The sequence below is a fragment of the Podarcis liolepis genome, assembly GCF_965112155.1.
Source record: "Podarcis liolepis genome assembly, chromosome: 2".
Taxonomy (NCBI): domain Eukaryota; kingdom Metazoa; phylum Chordata; class Lepidosauria; order Squamata; family Lacertidae; genus Podarcis; species Podarcis liolepis.
In genome coordinates this window covers 116912206-116932225 of record NC_139555.1, presented here as the reverse complement: position 1 = coordinate 116932225, position 20020 = coordinate 116912206, and the positions used below count along the sequence as shown (strand labels likewise).

At 46.7% G+C, this 20020-nt stretch overlaps 2 protein-coding genes across 3 annotated transcripts in view; one reads left to right on the top strand and one right to left on the bottom strand.

Annotated features, from left to right (window-relative positions):
- LOC310701154 (uncharacterized protein) overlaps nt 1–20020 on the bottom strand; it is a 53364-nt gene that overhangs the window by 26561 nt on the left and 6783 nt on the right. The gene's annotated exons all lie outside the window — the stretch shown is intronic.
- Nucleotides 7367–9087, top strand: LOC310701576 (tRNA (guanine(37)-N(1))-methyltransferase-like). The gene has a single exon (XM_083492695.1). It carries the CDS (start codon nt 7420–7422, stop codon nt 8935–8937), a length of 1518 nt encoding a protein of 505 aa, XP_083348821.1. The 5' UTR covers nt 7367–7419; the 3' UTR covers nt 8938–9087.

The window sequence follows — 20020 nt, the reverse complement described above, 5'->3', positions numbered from 1 at the left end:
TGTATTTTTCCATCTATAAAACACCCCCATGTATAAGATGCCCCCTATTTTGGGGGACTCCGGTTTAAGAAAATGGGGGGAGATTGTATCTGTGTATAAGATGATCCATAATTTTGAACATAATTTTTAAATAAAAAACATAGCCTTATACATGGAAAAGTACAGTACTTATCTCCTTGACTTGGGAGTGACATAACACCATACCCTTTTAACATTTCTCCAATGAAAATAGGGACGTCCTAGGGAAAAGTGGGACATTCTGTGATCAAATCAGAAACCAGGATGGCTTCTGTAAATCCAGGACTGTCCCTGGAAAATAGGGGCACTTGGAGGGTCTGTAGAACTAGGGCCACCCTTACAATATCCCCTCTTTCTCCATGAGCATTACTATTTGACACCCCCTCTCTTTAGACTGTAGCAGGAACCCCCCCCATCATTCAGTTTGTACAAACTTCACACACACTCACACACTACATACGCTACGCTTCTGTTATAAATTCATAGAAAATCAACCATACATCGGATTTGCACTGTTCCACTTTTATTTTACTCCATGAAGGAAGGACTACAGAATGGGGAAGGTTTGATACAGGCCAGCCATAATCCATTGAGCATCCCAGCACATCCACAGGAGCCCTGCCCAGTTGCTATGCCAACCCTGATGGTCCCAGACAGAAGACAATCAAGATCACAAAGAACTTGCATATGGGAGTGGATTCTGCATGGACTGGAACAAAGGACAATGATCAGATCTTCCCTCAGGGGGCAGGAAACTGCGACTACCTTTTGTCTTCAGAAAATGACTCATGGGGAGGGGTAGAGGGGAACCAGCCAGGTGACAGGACACTCAGGTTACCACCACAACTCCTCCCTCAACCCCTCCTTTCTGTAATGTATGCATGATGTTTCTGGGGGTGGGCTTGATCTACAGGGTGGGAATTTCAAAAGTTTTTATAAGGTCTTGCACACCATTTTCTGTGTCTTTTCCTCTCTCCTGCAAGTGAGGGGAACACCCTGTTGCAACAGTTCAATAAAGGCCAAGCCTACAGGCTGCTGATTTGCTCCAATTTACTCTGGTTGGTGTCTTTACTTTTTGTCCAAGGGAGCCCTCGGATTTTTCCGGTAACAAGACTACATCTGCACTACACATTTACACATCTTATTCATTAATTGCATTTATATCCCACCTTTTTTCTTCAAGTAAGAACCCCCGCCTCCACAACAACCCTGCGAAGTAGTCAAAATAAAAAAATTCCTTCCAGTAGCACCTTAAAGACCAACTAAGTTAGTTCTTGGTATGAGCTTTCGTGTATCTGAAGAAGTGTGCATGCACACGAAAGCTCATACCAAGAACTAACTTAGTTGGTCTTTAAGGTGCTACTGGAATGAATTTTTTTATTTTGACTATGGCAGACCAACACGGCTACCTATCTACCCCTGCGAAGTAGGTTAGGCCAAGAGGCAGTGACTGGCCCAACTCATGGTTGAGTGAGAATTTGAACCCTGATCTCCCAGGTCTGACCCCAACACTACACTCCAGCCACCACACATTTAAAGCACTACTGCACTACTTTCAACAATGATGGCTTCCCTAGAGAATCCTGGGAGCAGTAGTTTGTTGAGTGTGCAGATGGGAGAAAGCTCCACTTGAGGTCTGGTGCACAGCCAAGTCTCTTTATCACCCACCGGCCGCAGCGAGTGACACCTGAGAATTCTCTAACAAGCAATTGCTCGAGCCAGAAAGGTTGTACGGGAATCTTAGGTTCCCTCACCCCCTCCAACATTCCTGATGAAAATAGGGATATTTCTCTCCCCCCTGCAACTGACCCTACTCAACCCCCCAAATTTATCTAATCTTATTCTTTGGTAGATTTACAAAAAGAAAAACACACACCAAGAAATAGTTTTTTGAAAGGGGCAAGATTAGATGCGGGTGCACATAGCATTTTGGTTAAAAATCAAGACTCCTTGCATTCCACTCTGCTCCCCCTTTCTTCCTGCCCTCGGTGTCGCTGCCCTATGCCTGCACCTCGGAGCCCTTTTTATAGGGTTTACACACAAAGAAATCCTATAAATTCTAGTCAGAGGCTCCTAAGCATCTGCAGAGTGTAGCTGGCAGAAACCCATTGGATACAACTCTTTGTGATGCCCAGCCTGCACCTTGATGTGTCAAGCCCCCTCGCTTCTTACTCAAGTTCTGAAGCCTACATAGATTAAAAAACTGAAAACCTACATATCAGGGGGGAGTAGTAGCCTGATTTACGCTTACATAGACAAGGGGCGAGTTGCTCTTGACTCAGCTGGACTTCTAAAGGCTTACTCTCAAATACGCCCTTATCTCCCATGCCTCCAGCGACTATGGCAACTATGGCGTTGTGGCACTCATCTTGCTTTCAGGCCGAGGGAGACGGCGTTTGTCCACAGACAGCTTTCTGGGTCATGTGGCCAGCATCATTAAACGGCTTCTGGCATAACAGAACACCGTGAAGGAAACCAGAGCACACACATTTACATATGGCTTCATAAGATCATTAAACCCACTCCTTCATTATGCTAGTCATAAAGCATCATTTGAGGGACAGGAACTAATTAGCAGTTCACATCTTTTGACATGTGCATTTCATTCCCTTTGCTGCAACCCTATTTTACACCGTCAGCTACGCCAAAGTGCTTAATCTGCAATTCCCCTTGAAGCTTTTACAGCATGATTTGTAGGCATTCCCCATCACTTCTGATCTGTAACACAGCTTGCTTCTTACCTTCATGTATGGCCTCCTTTTCTTTCCGTCTAGCAGTATCTCTTCAAGACAACTTAACTAAAAGGTTTTAACCACTTCAATCCCTGCACTTACCCTTCTGGTACTCAACTGAGCATCATATGATGCTAACTTCACCCCTAACTCTTTACCTCTCCTTTTCTCTTACCCCCACACTTCCATTTTCAACTATCTTAACCATTCAAAAAGCAGCCAATTCATGGGACTTGGGGAAATCCACTTTCTTTTGCAGAATTTAATTAAGCAAAAATGAACGGAAATATTAAAAACAAAAGCACTACAAGACCTTTCAACCACTTCTGCCAATCTGGGAAGAGAGTGGCATCACCCATTCCCACCACATTGGGGGTTATGAGCCCAGAGACTCCTCAAACTCTTTTAGGACTTGAAATATGAGATCAATATGCTCATCTATTCCTTGCTGTTATCAAGAAACACTGCTTCCAGCCCCAGACTGTGAGTGCCCAGTGTGCTGCACCATGACTTCATGATGTTGTTACGTGACGTCAAATCAACCTTATGATGTCATGGTGGCGATGCGGCAGCAACTGGGTCCAGGCTTGCGCCTCTGTCACGGGACCTGTTTTATTCTTTGTAAAATACACAATTTAATACATATACCAACAGGCAGAGGGCCTTCTCCGTAGTGGCGACCACCCTGTGGCACACCCTTGCATCAGATGTCAAGGAAATAAACAACTATCTAACTTTTAGAAGACATCTGAAGGCAGCCCTGTTTAGGGAAGTTTTTAATATTCTGTTGGGAGCCGCCCAGAGTGGCTGGGGAAACCCAAGCAGATGGGCAGGGTATAAATATAAATTATTGTTGCTGTTGTTGTTGTTGTTGTTGTTGTTGTTGTTGTTGTCCCCCTGTTTTTGGCATCTGCCTCAAGAGACAATGCAGTGAACCACTGGAGAATCACAGTACCTGCTTTGGCTGCAGAGACTGGTACTGCTGCCTCCTGTGTTGTTTTTGCTGCGTTAGCAGAACCAAAGTGACCTCTCTGTGGGCAAGCCTGGGCAGTGTGTATGGAGGTCCTAGGCTGCCCAGGTGACAAGACCCCTGTCTCAGCCTCACTGATATGGTCCAAAGGAAAGCAGAGCAATACATCTGGCACCAGCTTGGTTGCCGGAGTTGCCGGGAGGAGGCGTACATGATGCCATCCAACTGTCTAAGCATAGGTAATTAAAAGGAGGATTTATTGCAAAAACAAACAAATACCGTATTTTTTGCTCTATAGGGTGCACCAGACCATAAGGCGCACCTAGTTTTTAGAGGAGGAAAACACGAAAAAAAATATTCTGAATCAAATGTTGTACTAAACTATTTAAAGCAGCAAAGTGGGCAGCTCCTGTCTGCTTTGCTGCTTTAAAGCGAGCCTCAGAGGAGGGTAGGAAGGGGAACCATGGCTTATCTAAGTCCAGTTAATAATGCTGAACCTGACTTTATATGCATCTCAAAGCCCTTGACATATATACATTATACAGTGGTACCCCGCAAGACGAACGCCTCGCAAGACGAAAAACTCGCAAAACGAAAGGTTTTTTCGTTTTCGAGTTGCCTTGCAAGACGAATTTCCCTATGGGCTTGCTTCGCAAAACGAAGCTTGCCCCGGGGACAGCGGGTCTTCTCTTTTGAAGCAAGGGGCGGCGGGGAGAAGCGATCTTCTCCCCGCAGCCCCAGGTCCGGGGACAGCGGGAAGCGCTTCCCGCTGTCCCCGGACCTCTTTTGAAGCAAGGGGCTGCGGGGAGATCGCTTCTCCCGGTGCTCCGAAGCCGGGCGGGGGGGGGGGAGGGAACACCTGCCCCCGGGGCCCCGCTTCGGAACGCTGCTCCGAAGCGGGGCGGGGGGGCGGGAACACCTGCCCCCGGGGCCCCGCTTCGGAACGCTGCTCCGAAGCGGGGCGGGGGGCGGGAACACCTTCTGAAGGCGGGCAGGGGGCAAAAGTCTTTGTCCCCCCTGCCTGCCTTCCCAGGGGCTTTTAAATCACCCTGGACAGCGGAGAAGTCCTCCGCTGTCCTGGGGCGATTTTAAAATGCCGCCCGCCAGCATTTTAAGATCGCCCGGACAGCGGAGAAGTCCTCTGCTGTCCCGGGGTTTTTTAAAATGCTGGGGGTGGGAAGAAAAGCCCTTGCCCCCCCCCAGCCTTCAGAAGAGGTCCGGGGCAGACTGTCCCCGGACCTGGTCTGAAGGCGGTTTCCCTAGGAACGCATTAATTGATTTTCAATGCATTCCTATGGGAAACCGTGCATCGCAAGACGAAAAAACCGCAAGATGAAGAGACTTGCGGAACGAATTAATTTCGTCTTGCGAGGCACCACTGTAATGACAAGCCGAGATAGGCCTCCTGCAGAGGAGGAGGGGAGGAGAAGGGATGGAGCCATTATAGCTCAATGGGGAGAGCATGGAGAAGATCCCAAGTTCAGTCCTTGAAAGCTTCTCCGGGTAGGGCTGAGGGTGTGTCTCCTGAAACCCTGGTGAACCTCTGCCTATCAATGAAGACAAAACTGAGCTCAATGAGCTCAGGAGTCCTGACGTGGTACAGGGAAGGTCCCTCTGTTCCTGTTTAAATTAGCCCTTTCTTCAGAACCATGAGGACTACAATCTTTGTTTTTAAAGGGAACAGCTATAACCTCAGTGGCTTTGCATGCAGAACACCACACATTCAATCCCCGGCTTCTCCAGGCCTGAAACTCTGGCAAACTGCTGCCAGTCAGTGTTGACATTACTAAGCTAGATGGAGTAGTAGGTCTGACTCCTTATAAGGCAGCTGCCTAGGTTCCCATTTATGCTTCAGATCTGAGTGTGAGGCTTGCTGTCACGTTTAGTGTCAAGCGGGTGATTCTTTGCACATCTGGAAGATGACTGTGTCACCTCCCATCACCCTCTTGAAGGTGCTTTTACAGCTCAGGGGAAAGGGCAGGCAGCCACAGAATCTGTAGACTGTAGCATCCTGAATTAAGGGAGGGAGGGATTCCCGTTGCAGCCAAAGGATTGTTTGAGGCCACCACAAAAGAGCTGATCTTAAGCTTGAAACCAGGACTTGCTCATTCACCATGCGGCTCCTCCAGTTGCCAATGCCATCCATGTAACCTGTGTGAATATCAAGCGTGGGTTGTGTCCAGGAACCTGGGAGGATTTCTTTCACATGTGTGCATGTTTTCGTCTTTAAATAAATAGCCCATGCAAGTTTCCAGCTCTTATGGCCATCAAGATTAGCCTGGCCGTCTCAGTGGAAATCTGGGGAGGCTGAGGTGGACTTTCCAGTGGTCAAAGTGTGGCTGTGTCTTCCTGCCCGGCATCTATTTCCTCCCCTCTTTCCTCCCTGCACCCCCGCACCCTGCTTCGAGGGAAGGAAGCGGAGCCATGGATCCTCTGCTCGCAACTGCAGCAGAGTCCTTCCACTTTGAAGCAGGAAAGTGGGAGAGGAGCTGCTTGCACGCGTGTAAGCTGCTCCCCTCCCACTTTGCTGCTTCAAAGGGAGCCCGGGAGGAGAGAATCCGCTGCAGCCCCAAGCAGTGGAGGATCCATGGTCCCCTTCCTTCCCTCCTCCGTGGTTGCTTTGAAGCAGGAAAGTGGGAGAGGAGCTGCTTACACGTCTCCAACATATTGGGGGAGAAATTCCCCAAGAAGGAAGGACAACCTGGAATAGTTTTGGAATTAATATTTAGTGCTTACTGAAGACCAGGGGACCTACGCAATTTTACTCGCCAATAAATAACCTTAATATTCTTCGACATTTTGGATGTACATATCTGAAGCCTAAAGACTGGAAGATTTGGATTACAACATAGTGAAGAACAGTCCATTTGGATTTATATTTTGGATTTATACTTTGGATTACAAATATAAAGTTGGACTAACTCTCATTTGTCACCACCTTTTATAAAAACTATTGAAGAGAAGTATACTTCTTTTATATTAACTTTATATTAACAGTTTGTGCCGGTTCGTCTTGGGGAACTGTCCTGTTTGATATATGACATGTAATTTGGATCTAGTTGGGAGGTAAGGGGCCTGGGAGTGAAAATAGTCATCTTTTGTTTTTTACAGGTTTTATTGGGTTTTTTATGCTTTTTCCTTTGTCTGTTCTCTTTTGGCTCTGTTTTGCAAGGATTTTACAGTTTTACTAACTTAAGTTCCATCGGTAGGAGGGGAGGGAACGATTAAATGGTAAAGGGAAAATTTACGGTTCAGCTTGGGAGTGGGAAAATACTTTCACTTCTGGGATGAACTAAGAAACGCAGGTGTGACCTTGAACAGATCAAAATAAAATCATTTAGTGGCTGGAAAACTTTCTGGGTCAGAAATGGCAGGTAAACAGGATGCAGGAGCCATAACAAGGAAATCTGCAATGGACAGGAGACGGGCAAGCATACAAGAAGAGATGGAAAGAGCAGGGAAAACAGAATACCACTGATTTTCCCACACAGCAACTTATGGAATTTAGACAGGAGATGGTGTAGTCAGTGAAAAGTTTTGCTGAACAAGTGCATTTGGATACGGAAAAATCGAATAAATTATTGACAGAACAATTTGGAAAATTAGGTGCGAAGGTTAACAAATTAGAAACTAAAGTTGATAAGCTAGAAAAAACTAGTGAGGGAGCTGAGGGGAAATGCGGCGCGGCGAGAGGCCGGCATGAGGATTTTCAGGCGATTAAACAGCTTGCCTGCTAGCCTCCTGAAAGTGAAATATTTTGGAACAACTGCCTCAAATACATCATTTCCAGCAGTCTGGACGTTTTGCGGTCAGCCTCTTAATCGGCTGCCTGGACATCTTGCAGCCGCTCGTAGAAATAGTTTGTGCACTATGCCGGAGGTACCTGAACAAAAATTTGACCGTGACCTGCATTTGCCACATCCCAGGGTCCGTGGAATGACCACCCTTGACCGAGCTGCTTTCAAAAGGAATGTTGTCATCCCAGCTCTGAAAGTTAACAAAGACCTGAGCAAGCTGGAGAAGCCTCTCAAACGAGTGCTGTTGAAGCGCCCAGGTCTCAAAAGAGTTGTTGAAGACCCAGAAGATGAAAGCAGAAAGTTTCTTTTGTTAGATCCTCATGCCATATCCGACAGCTGTTCCCTGGGCGAATCTGAGCAACAGATCCTGAAGAGCTTTAACATTAGCCCTGAGATTGTCAAGTATAACCAGGAACTGACATACGACCATTTCAAGGTGGACGAAATTCTGCAAGCAGTGCTTCCTGAAGGTCAGGAAGTGACCACTGCATTCAGCAGAATTGGCCCCATCATTCACTTGAATCTGAGGGACCATCAGCTGCCCTACAAACACATAATTGGTCAAGTTATCCTTGACAAGAATCCAGGAATCACCTGCGCTGTAAATAAAACCAATACCATAGATAATGCTTATAGGAATTTTCAAATGGAGGTATTAGCTGGAGAGGAGGCCAATATGATCACAAAGGTTAAGGAGCACCATATCATGTACGAATTTGATTTCCCCAAAGTCTACTGGAACCCCCGCCTCTGCACAGAACACATGCGCATCGTCAGCCTCCTCAAGCCAGGCAACCTTCTCTTTGATGTCTTCGCCGGGGTGGGGCCTTTTGCAATTCCTGCAGCGAAGAAGGGCTGCATTGTGTTTGCAAACGACCTCAACCCTGACTCGTACAAGTGGCTGCAGCACAACTGTAAGCTAAACAAAGTGGACAGAAAAGTCAAGGTCTTCAACATGGATGGCAGGCAGTTCCTGGAGGAGCCGGTGAAGGAAGAACTGACCAGACAGCTTTCTTTGAAGGAGCGGAACAGCTGCCTGCACATCGTCATGAACTTGCCAGCCATGGCAGTTGAATTCTTGGATGTCTTCAGGCACCTCTTGGATGGAGAGCCGGGCAGCACCAGTCTTCCCACCGTGCACTGCTACTGCTTTTCCAAGCACGACAACCCTGCGCAAGGTGTTCAGGAGAGAGTCGAAGCCTGCTTGGGAATCTCCTTAGAGGGCCTTTGCTCTGTGGAGCTGGTGAGGAACGTAGCGCCCAATAAGGACATGATGTGCATCAGCTTCAGCCTCCCATCCAAGGTGTTGTACAAGCCGCTGTCTTCTCTGAAAGGTGCAGATAATCCCCAGGAACCAGCATCTAAACGCCTGCGTCCAAATGAAGAGCCCCTTGAAGAAAAAAATAACCTGATGGTCTAGGAGACTTCGTGGGTACCATTCCAGAAATGATGTCTATGCAGAACTTTTAACTCCCATCTTTCAAGGGAGGCAAGCATATTGCATTTGTTCATCAGAACTTGTAAGGACAGCCTCTGAAAAATGGTATTAACAGTTGCTGTGCTGATTATGCCCTGAAATTTTTTATAAATTAAAAAAAAAAAACTAGTGAGGAGTTAGGACATTTGAAGGAAGAACAGAAAGCTGTTATAGGGATGGTGGGAGGTCTACAAGAGAAACAAAATTATTTGGAAGATAAAATCCTCCTCTTTCAGTTGAGAAGGGGAAAAACAGTGAGAATAAGAGGCCTACCAGAATCAGAACAGAACTTAGAAACATATGTTACAAAGACAATTGCAGAATGGATGGGGGAGAGGCAAGAGTGGGTGACAGAAATGACGGAGAGCTGTTTTCGGATACGCACGATAGAAAGTCGGCAGAGAAAGCAGCCAGGAGATGTCATATTAACATTTGTAACAAAAAAAAATGAAGGATGCAAAACTTCAGAAAAGTTTTGTGGACAATCTTGTGGTTGCTGGACAGAAGGTCAATATTTTTCGGGAGATTCCATTTAAATTGAGACTCAGAAGACAAAAATACCGGTTCCTGACAACAGCGCTAAGAAAAGCAGACATTAAATATAAATGGGAATACCCAGAGGGGATCTTATTTACATTTATGAAAAAGAGATATAGGTTGACAACAGCGAATCATTTGAAAATCACCTATTGTCATGTCATACCAAATGCCCTAACTCGTATTCCTTAATTGGGGGAGATTTTAATGCTCGTATTGCCACTAATTGGGACCTACTAACCAAGTCCAAATGGTGGACTCCCCCATGTTTGGACAACTTTGACTTGGAACATACCAGAATTAGAACTTCAAAGGACAACAGAGTAAACAAAGCAGGAGTGACCCTTTACCAAATGGCCATTCGCTTGAATCTAGTATTCTTGAACGGCACCTTCCCCCCCGATATACCGGGGGAGTTCACTCACCTGGGACCAACATCTAACAGTGTTATCGATTACTGCTTGATCTCCGCAAATTTGGCCGTTAATGTACTTTCCTTCCAAGTTGAAAATCAACATTTCAGTGATCACCTTCCAGTAGTGACCACTTTGTCATTGTTCCGGCGCCAGAAGGACTATAAACACTCAGTCCTTCTGGAAACCTCATCATCGGTCCAAATAAGAGGGATCAAATGGTCGGAGGCTGTGGCCCAAAAATACCAGGATTTTTTCCATAGGGAAATCACTGCCTATCTACCTCAAATAACTACTGATTTACAAGATTCCAATTCGGTTTTGAAACTTTTTAACCTTCTTACAACAAACCTTACCACTTTTTTTACATCACCTCCTCAAAAGGCGAAAGTGGCGCATTGCAGTGCTGGGGCCCCTTGGTTTAACACCTCTTGCAAACAAGCAAGATCCCTTCTTCGCTCCATCTATAATGAATACAAAAACTCTAATGCCCAGGCTCTACCATCCTCCTATTTACAAGCCAAAAGAGCATACAAACAGACTTTAAAGCTCGCCAAACGCGAGTGGCATCAAAAGCGTTGGCGAGCCTTGATAGCGGCCTCTAGATCCCGCAGACCACAGGAATTTTGGGCTCTGATAAACATAAGAGGAAGGAAGTACCCACTGACGATTATCCCTGCGCCCACATGGGAAAAATTCTTGAGTAAATATTTCTCCTTGGCAGAGGAATCCAACTCATCCACGGAATTCCGAGCCGACCACCTACCTTTGTGGCCCTCTACCGACCCAGACCTGATAATGGACTTGATATTAGATCTGAAAACGGGCAAAGCCCCCGGGCTGGATCTAGTCCCTGCTGAGGCTATTGTTGCGCAACCGAGGTGGTGGGCTGAAATTCTGGCCAAAGTCTTTGACGCAATTAATTCTACGGGGCTTATCCCTAGGTCATGGAAGGAGGCCGTGATCGTGCCAGTCCATAAAAAGGGTCCCCCTGCTGACCCGGAGAACTATCGGAACATCAGCCTTTTGTCTATCATCGGGAAAATCTATGCAAAATTTTTGCTGTCTAAGCTGTCTCATTGGGCAAACGACTCAAATCTGATTGGCCATGAGCAAGCGGGCTTTAGGAACAATTACTCGACCTCTGACCATATGGTAATTATGTATCATCTTGCCAGAAAATATTCTGCCCCGAGGCGGGGGCGCCTATGCGTCGCTTTCATAGACCTAAAGGCCGCCTTCGACAGTATCCCAAGAAACTGTCTATGGAAGAAACTAGAGAGATGGGGCATAGATAGAAGACTGTTATGGCTTATAACCCAATTACACCACGGGTCGTCGGCTAGAGTGAGACTCACACCTGCGGGAAACCTATCCAACGAGGTCCCAATAAATAGAGGTGTGCGCCAAGGCTGCATTTTGGCTCCACTCCTCTTCAACCTGTTTATTAGTGATATGAAGCTCTTTCTGAATGAGTCTCAAGCCAACATTCATGCCCCCCGCCTAGCCGATTTTCGCTGCCCTTTGCTCCTATACGCCGATGATGCAGCGATCCTTTCCTACTCTAGAGTCGGTTTATGCAGAGCTCTAAAGATTTTTGCGGCTTATTGCAAACTCAACCATCTGACAATTAATCATGGGAAATCTAAAGTCCTGGTCTTTACCAGGTCTCGGAAAACTTACAGCTGGAAATTAGATGGAGTCCAATTAGAACAGGTTTTCAAATTTAAATACCTGGGAGTCTTTTTTCACTACAACCTAAGCTGGAAGCCACAGATACAGTATTTACTAAACAAAGGGAAAACAATACTTTATGCTCTACTCCAATTTTTTGCGGCTGACGGAGCCTCCCACATCCCCTCTGCATTGAAGGTATACCACGCAAAAGTGGTTTCCACCCTCTGCTATGCTGCCCCCGCTCTGGGCCCCTGGGTCCAATTTAACATCGCTGGAGACATTGCAGAATCAGTTTCTCCGTCGCCTCCTGAAACTCCCCATGTGTGTGAGCAACGCAGCCATACGTCTGGAGTTAAGGATTGCAACATTGGAGACTGTCATCTGGAAGCGAGTCTTTGGCTATTGGCTGTCCAGCTGGCATAGGCTTCCCGACCATTACCTTTTTCAGTGCCTCTGGCGGGACGAATTTGTTAATCCGTGGGTAGGAAAAATCCATGCCAAACTTCTGAGCATCGGAATTTCCCCAGCGGACTCCCTAAAGATGAACTTACGCTCAGCTAAAAGCCTCATTGAGCAAAGATTAGCAGACATTGAAAATCAACACAACCTTGCCAGAGGTGGGGGTGTCTGCTCCCCCAGGTATCACGGAATAACCCCACCACTTGACCTTCCATCATACATGTCATCTCTTTCATCAGTACCACACCGACTTGCATTTATTCGTGCAAGGTTCAATGTCCTTCCATCGAACCTGCTGAGCCACAGATTTTCCAAGGGTTTGGTGTCTCCGCTATGCGTGTGTGATGGGAAAACTGTTGAATCTCTTCCACATATAATGTTCAACTGTCCCCTACATACCATAGCCAGGACTAAATTCCTGGGCCCTGCTTTACTGCGCTTGGTTAGCAGGCCTGTTGAGTCACACGCCGCACTGCTTTTGCAGGATACAGATCCTTCTGTTACTCTGCAGGTGGCGAGATTCCTGAATGTGGTTATCTCACACGCAAAAACCACCAAAAAACAACAACAACATCAAAATCTAATCGGACAGTTATGATGAGAGTGCATGTCGGATCTCGTCTTCAGTTTTCCTTTTCTGTGAACCGTCCCTTGGAGCTCTCCGGGCCACATCCTGTTACTTGGCTCTGCCCAATGACCCACCCTTGCATCGCAGTGCTCACCTTCTGTTGTCAGATATTTTGGTTCTTAAGCCTTTGTGCTTTTTTATGTTTGTACATATTTTATGGGCTAATAGCCGTAAATAAATAAATGAAAAATGACAACAGAATACCAGGCCAAATAATTTTTTGAAAAACATAGGAGAGACCTAAACTCTGGACATGAAGACCCAGTAGCAGAACAAAGAGCTGCTTTGGAGCGGCTATCACTGGAAGGAGCAACAGGTGGAAAAACAGATATTGTAAGTGACTCTGACAATGGCCAATCTTAAAATATTAAGTTGGAATGTTAATGGTTTGAATAACAAAGCTAAACGTAACAGGATTCAACATGTAATTTTAAAACAAAAGTTGGATATAATTTGTTTTCAGGAAGCACATATTGCAAGATAGCATAAAAGAGTATTAATTAATAAAAAATTAGGATGGGATTTCATCTCAGCAGATAATGCAAAAAAGAGAGGAGTAGTTTGTTATATTAATCCTGCACTAGAACCCAAATTGATTCAAAAAGATGAGAAAGGCAGAATCTTAATAATACAAATAAAAAATCCAAGGAGAGAAGGTGATGTTGGTGGGAATTTATGCCCCCAATGAGAAAAAAATCATATATTTTTTAAAATTGGAAACAGAATTACTTGAATTTGCAGACCAAAAAATGATTCTAATGAGGGTGTGGGAGAGATACAAAGACTTAATAGAACAAAAAACACCCCAGTGGGGATCACCAATTGAAGCTTTGTTACTCAAACCGCTTGGCAAAAAAAGGAAGTGGCCTACATATAGAGAATTGTTGAAGGATCAAGAAGGGAAATGGAAGCTAAAAGACTATGAGGAAATTAAAGACCATTTTCAGAGTTGGTTACACTACAGACAATTACATGAGATGTACAAGGAAGATAATAAGAAGGGGTTTCGTTATACAATTTATATATTTCAATAGGAAGTTATAGAAGAAGGGAAGCTGCTGAAGAAAGCATATAGTATTTTGCTAGCATGGGAAACAAAAGATGAGGAAGTCAAATCAGTTATGTTCAAATGGGCACAGGATATAGGACATAATATACAATAATATACAATTTGAGGAAAAACTTGGGAAAAACTGTGGAAAGTAAACTTGAAATTTACAGATTGTTCTCTCTTGAAATAAAATTATATGAAAATGATGTATATATGGTATATTATACCAGTACAGATTACAAAAATGTATAAAACCGACTCAAATATATGTTAGAAATGTAAAGAAAAAGAAGGGACTTTTTATCATATATGTGGTGGGAATGTAGAGAAATTTAAAAAATTTGGGAAATGATATATAATCAATTGAAAAAAATGTTTAAAATGACATTTGTAAAAAAAAAACCAGAAGCATTTTTGTTAGGGATTGCAGGACAAGACCTGCCAAGAAAAACAAAGAATTCATTTATGTATGCTACAAAAGCGGCAAAAGTCTTGATAGCAGAAGGATGGAAGAATGAGGAAATCCCAACGAAAGAACAGAGGCAAGAAAAACTGATGAGCTATGCAGAGCTGGCTAAATTGACATACAAATTGTAGGACAAGGACAACTATGACTTTAAGGAAGAACGGAAGCTTTTTACAAATTATCTAAAAAGACAACAAAATGAACTGGACTCCTTGGCAGGTTTTGAATAAACATACACAAATTTATTGGTTGATAACATGTTAGATAGATAATGTAAGGGTATGTACAACTTTATAACATGCAGAGAATAATATGTGCTGAGAAATCAGAGAGAGGAGCTGAGGGAAGTCCTTGGTGGGGGGGGGGGGAAGGATGGAAGGGAGGGAGGGAGGGAGGGGGGAAAGGGGGAAAATTAATGTCAGCGACTATATGGTTTGATAATTTGTTATGTTGAAACTGCTAATAAAAATATTTTTTAAAAAAGGAAGAGCCAAAGTCTGCAGCTGCCGGTTCTCCCCTGTATGACTAGCATCTAAGCCTCTCAGTTCCTGGCTGCTTTCTGCAGTTGGCTGCAAATCTTCGCTTGGAGCTGGCTTATTACTAACACCACCCCGCCCCAAAAGAACGCTTCCTATTACTGGCTGGGCTAGTGGAGGGTGGCTGCACTGTGTACCTCTTGCCAGTGCTGTTTCTCCTCTGGGTGGCAGCCAGGCTAAAGAAAGCAGTTCTGAAGTGGGCCAGTGACGTCTGTGTTGTCTGCTCAGCATCGTCCAAACCAGCCAAATACAGGCCCAATTAACACTCAAATTGGAGGGACGAGAAGCACATGCGGGGTGCATGTGTGGAAGGAGGTGGACAACTGGACGCGGGAAGGGGAGTTTAAGGGGGGGGGGACAGAGGCAAAAGTTCTTTTTCTGAGGAGCCAGTCATAGCACGCTGGGCTTCTCCCTCCCTCTCTCTCCCTAAACTAGCTCCTCTCTCTGAGGAGCCAGTCAGCGCAAGCTGCCTGGGCTCTTTTGTCTCTTGAGACAGACGGGTGCCCACAACAAAATCAACATTTCCGTGGGGAACATTTGTTTTACAGTAACTGACGGCAGGTGTAAAGCAAACTGAGTTTTAATGTGCTTGGTAGAAATTGCCATTGTGATACACTCTGCTACTCTCTTCCAAACTTCTCTCCAACATTGGTTTATAAGTCCTAGGCTGTGCCTAGATTATTGAGAAAAACCTTTTCGCCTTTTGAGATTTGAGTCGTTTGTTTTTGAAGCTAGCTAGCTTGTTGGGGGCTCTTGGGTGAGATACCCATGCAGTGAAAGTTGCTTGAGGTACCAGTCACCACACAGAAGCTGAAAAACATTCTGATGGTTTACTGCTGCAGAAGATAAAGATGAGTAAAACAGTTCTGGACATAGGGTTTATGTGGTGATACATACCAGTACAGAGTACCGTATTTTTCGCCCTATAGGACGCACTATTTCCCCTCCAAAAATGAAAGGGAAATGTGGGTGCGTCCTATGGGGCGAATGCAGGCTTTCACTGAAGCCTGGAGAGCGAGAGGGGGTTGGTGCACACCGACCCCTCTCGCTCTCCAGGCTTCAGGAGAGCCCCAGCGCCAGCCCCACAGGGTCGGGGGACAGAGGGAGGCGGAACGCCGCCATCCCGCTGTCTCCCGAAGTGGTTTGGAAGCTGGCGGCGGGGAGAAGAGCGCTTCTCCCCGCTGCCTGCCCCACTACTACGGGGACAACAGGGAGACGCAGCGCGTCTCCAGGCTGCCCCCGGACCTGATCTCAAGGTGGGCAGCGGGGAGAAGAGCGCTTCTCCCCGCTGCCAGCCCCACCATTCCGGGGATAGCAGGGAGACGCAGCATGTCTCCAGGCTGTCCCCAGACCTGATCTGAAGGTGGGAGACGGGGAGAAGAGCGCTTCTCCCCGCTGCCTGCCCCACAAGCGCTTGGGGGGGAAATAATTTTTTTTTCTTTATTTCCCCCCCAAAAAACTTGATGCGTCCTATGGGCCGGTGCGTCCTATGGGGCGAAAAATACGGTATCTCCGTTGCTCTTACGTTCAGCAATTCAAGATGAAACAGCAGACACTACTGAGCTGACATACATTAATCACTTTATACAGCCAGGGCCCTGGCCTGTTACCATAGCAACTGACTTGACTGTTCTTGTGCCTCTGATTCTTATCCACGGAGTGATTTATGCCCATGAAGGAAATTAACCCCTTCCCATGTCCAGTTACTCCAACATAGCTCAGGTTTGAAAACACCAATCTTTTGTGGTTTGGGAAACAGTTGGATCATACCACTGAGTTCCTCGCATGCCTGACCTGTATATAATCTGGGTAAACAAAGATCAAACTTCAACCTCTGACCAGTTTCCTTGATTTCTTGCAGTACGTTTTCCTGATTGAGCAAGAAATAAAACATTGATTGTTAGAGAATTTTCAGGTGTAGAGATGAAAAATTTCCGGGAATTTTGATGCCATGAGAAACAAACACCCCCCCCCCTGCATTTTTCCGGAAAAAATGGAAATTTTGGAAAAATTGAAAAAAAGTTTAGTGTAGAGTAGTTTTACAAACTGCGTGAAACACAGTGTAGATAAAAGTACAGTGGTACCTCTGGTTGCAAACAGGATCTGTTCCGTAGGCCCGTTCACAACATGAAAAGAACGCAACCCGCAGCGCCACGTCTGTGCATGTGCAGGTTGCGACTCGTCGCTTCTGCGCATGCGTGTGATGTCATTTTGCGTGCATGCGCGAGCAGCGAAACCCGGAAGTAACACTTTCCGGTACCTCCGGGTTGCTGTGGAATGTAACCTGAAAGAACATAACATGAAGTGGACGTAACATGAGGTATGACTGTATTATGCTTGCAATAAAACAGGTAACCACCCCCTTTCCCTGAAAAGCAACAACAAAAAAAGCAAGAAACCATCAACATAAAAAATAATCAGATTTGCCCCTTAGCACCAACAGCAAATAAAGTTAAGGTCCATCTCAATATTTAAGCTCCATAGAAGGTCTACCCTTTGAGTAGTGTTTTTTTAAACAACAACAACAACAAACCCAGAAGACACAACATATACATGCAGTTTATTCTATCTCATTTTCTGAACTATTGCTATCATTTTCAATTTCTTCTTGCTCTTCCTCTTTGTCATTTTTCCTCAAGAACTTGTAAAAAATGGCTTTGGGGGGAAAGGGGGCGAGGGGGGACCTGTTTTCCCCCCACTCCCCCCCCCAGGCCTTTCCATCTCTACTTGAGGACAGCCAGGGCAAAGCATAAGACAATTTTTTTGCATGCCAGGCTCAGAAGTAACCAACATCCAGTTATAGTAATACCTCAGGTTACAGACACCTCAGGTTGCGTTTTTTCAGGTTACGGACCTGCCAAAACCAGGAAGTACTGGAAGAGGTTACTTCTGGGTTTTGGGGGTTGCGCATGCGCAGAAGAGCCAAATTGCAACCCGTGCGTGTGCAGATGTGCCGTTGCGGGTTGCGAATGTGCATCCCACACGGATCCCGTTTGCATCCTGAGCATCCACTGTACTGAATAGTATGTTGCACTAAGACTCAAAGTCTGAAAGGAAAATGTCAGGGAACTGACATTGGAGCCAGAGGCGGAGGCTAGGCTCTCAAGCGATGCTGGAGAAGGGCCCAGCAGGGGGAGAAGCGGCTCACCGGCTGGGGAAGGAAATCAACGTAACACCAGGGACAAAGGGGGACAGATGGGGAAATCGGCGAGGGGGCTCCAGGACTCCTCGCCGGAGATCAGCGAGGAGAGCACGGGTCCTCCGCTACCCACGCCCTCCCTGCGCAGAAGACTTCCGCGCAGGGAGAGTAGGAGGAGACTTGGAGTCAAACAACTTTTATGCTGGAAAAGATTTAAGAAACGCCCACTGACGGATTCTGCTAGCGACTGAACAGCCACGAAGTGTAGGGCTGTCCAGACAGAAAAGGTTTAACAAGGCAACCTAGCCAGGAGTGGCACCAACTTGCGCACGAGCAACCCCTACATTTATGACAGCAATCCGTCAGTCCTTGACGTTGCTTGTGCGCAGCGACAGGCAGGCAGCAGAATGAGCCAAACCGGAGAAGCCGGCGCCACGGAGGAAGCAGTTGGAGTGCAAAATCTGGTGGAGAGGAACCGAGATTTGGAACAGCATGTGGCTCTTCTCACGGCGCGGTTGGAAGAAAGGTGGGCTCATGGTGAACAGGTCAGACCCACCCCCGTAGCAAGGAAGGTACCGGGACTGGTACACAAGTTTGGGGGGAAGCCCCAGGACTACAACGTGTTCCGAATGGAAATAGAATACGCTTTGGAACTGCAGCATAAGGATTTTGCGGACGATGGGGAGAGGGTGGCCTACATTGTTGGGCATCTGCAGGATGGGGCCAGGGAATGGATCAGGCCCCTAATGGCAACGCAAAATGCCGCCTTGAAAGACCTGAGGAAATTCTTCCAGGCGATGGATGCGATGTATTCCAGTAATGTGCAGCAAAGTGTGACTCGGCAGGAACTGATGGGTTGTAAACAGGGGAACCAGTCAGTTAGAGACTACTGGTTGCGCTTTGCCATGTTAGTCCACCGGCTCGGGTGGGAATTGGACTCGGAACCCATTCAGATGTTGTTTGAGGAGGGGTTGTCCCCAACGGTGAAGGATGAGCTTTCCCGCACGCCCCGCCCGCAGTCGATGGATCAGCTGACCAAGGCTGTGCTTGCGATTGGCGTAAGACAGGAAGCGCGGGCTCAGGAGAAGCGCGAAGGGAGAGGGGAACGTTGCCATGACTACCGCATTCCTGAAATACCGAGGCAGCCTTCCCCGCCGGCGGAACCAATGGAAATTGATGGCGTGCGCGCGCGGGAGGTTTCAAACTCCAGTGAAAGTCGCAAAAGGGAGGGAAAGGATTGGAAAACTAATAAGAAGTGTTTCCTCTGCCAGCGGCCAGGACATTTTGCCAGGGTCTGCCCTCAAAGAAAGGCCTGGCAAGGAATGGTGGGAGCTGCTGGAGGTGAGGAGGAGGGGGGAAAGGGGCAGGAGCAGGGAAACGCCAACGCTTGGCTGCCACTCAGCGGGTACAGCAGCCAGGCCAGCAACCAATAGAAGTGCCCCAGCCAGACCCCCCCAGAGCGGCCATAGCCATAGAAGTGATGCTAGAAATCCCGAATGGGCACCCAGTCAAGGTGAAGGGGTTGTTGGATTCAGGCAGTTCCTGCAATTTCTTCAGCAAGGACTTCGCCCTAGAGCACCAGCTCCACCTGCTGCCCCTGGATTTTCCCTTGCAAGTGACCACCATTGATGGCAGGGAGCTTCTGGGAGGGGAAGTGACGCACCAGACCCCACCAATGAGAATGAGGGTTTCCAGGCACACGGAGACCATTGCCTTTCACGCAGCCACACTGGCAGGACCCCCAATAATATTAGGGATGAGCTGGCTGGCACTACATGATCCAGTAGTGGCATGGCATCAGCGGACGGTCACCTTTGGGTCAGCCTACTGCTTGGAACACTGTCTAAGGGGGGAAACCCCAAGGATGACCGTGGCCAGGGTGGCTGGGATAGCTGTGGAGCCGAAAGGGGAGGTGCCACCACAATATGCTGACCTGCAAGAGGTCTTCAGCGAGATGGAGGCAGATAGACTACCCCCCCATAGGCCCTTTGACTGCCAAATCAACTTGCTCCCAGAGGCGCAGCTGCCGGTGGGTAAACTGTATGCCATGTCGGACAGGGAGATGAAGGAGTTGCAGGAATTTATTGACAAGAACCTGAAAAGAGGTTTCATAAGAGAAT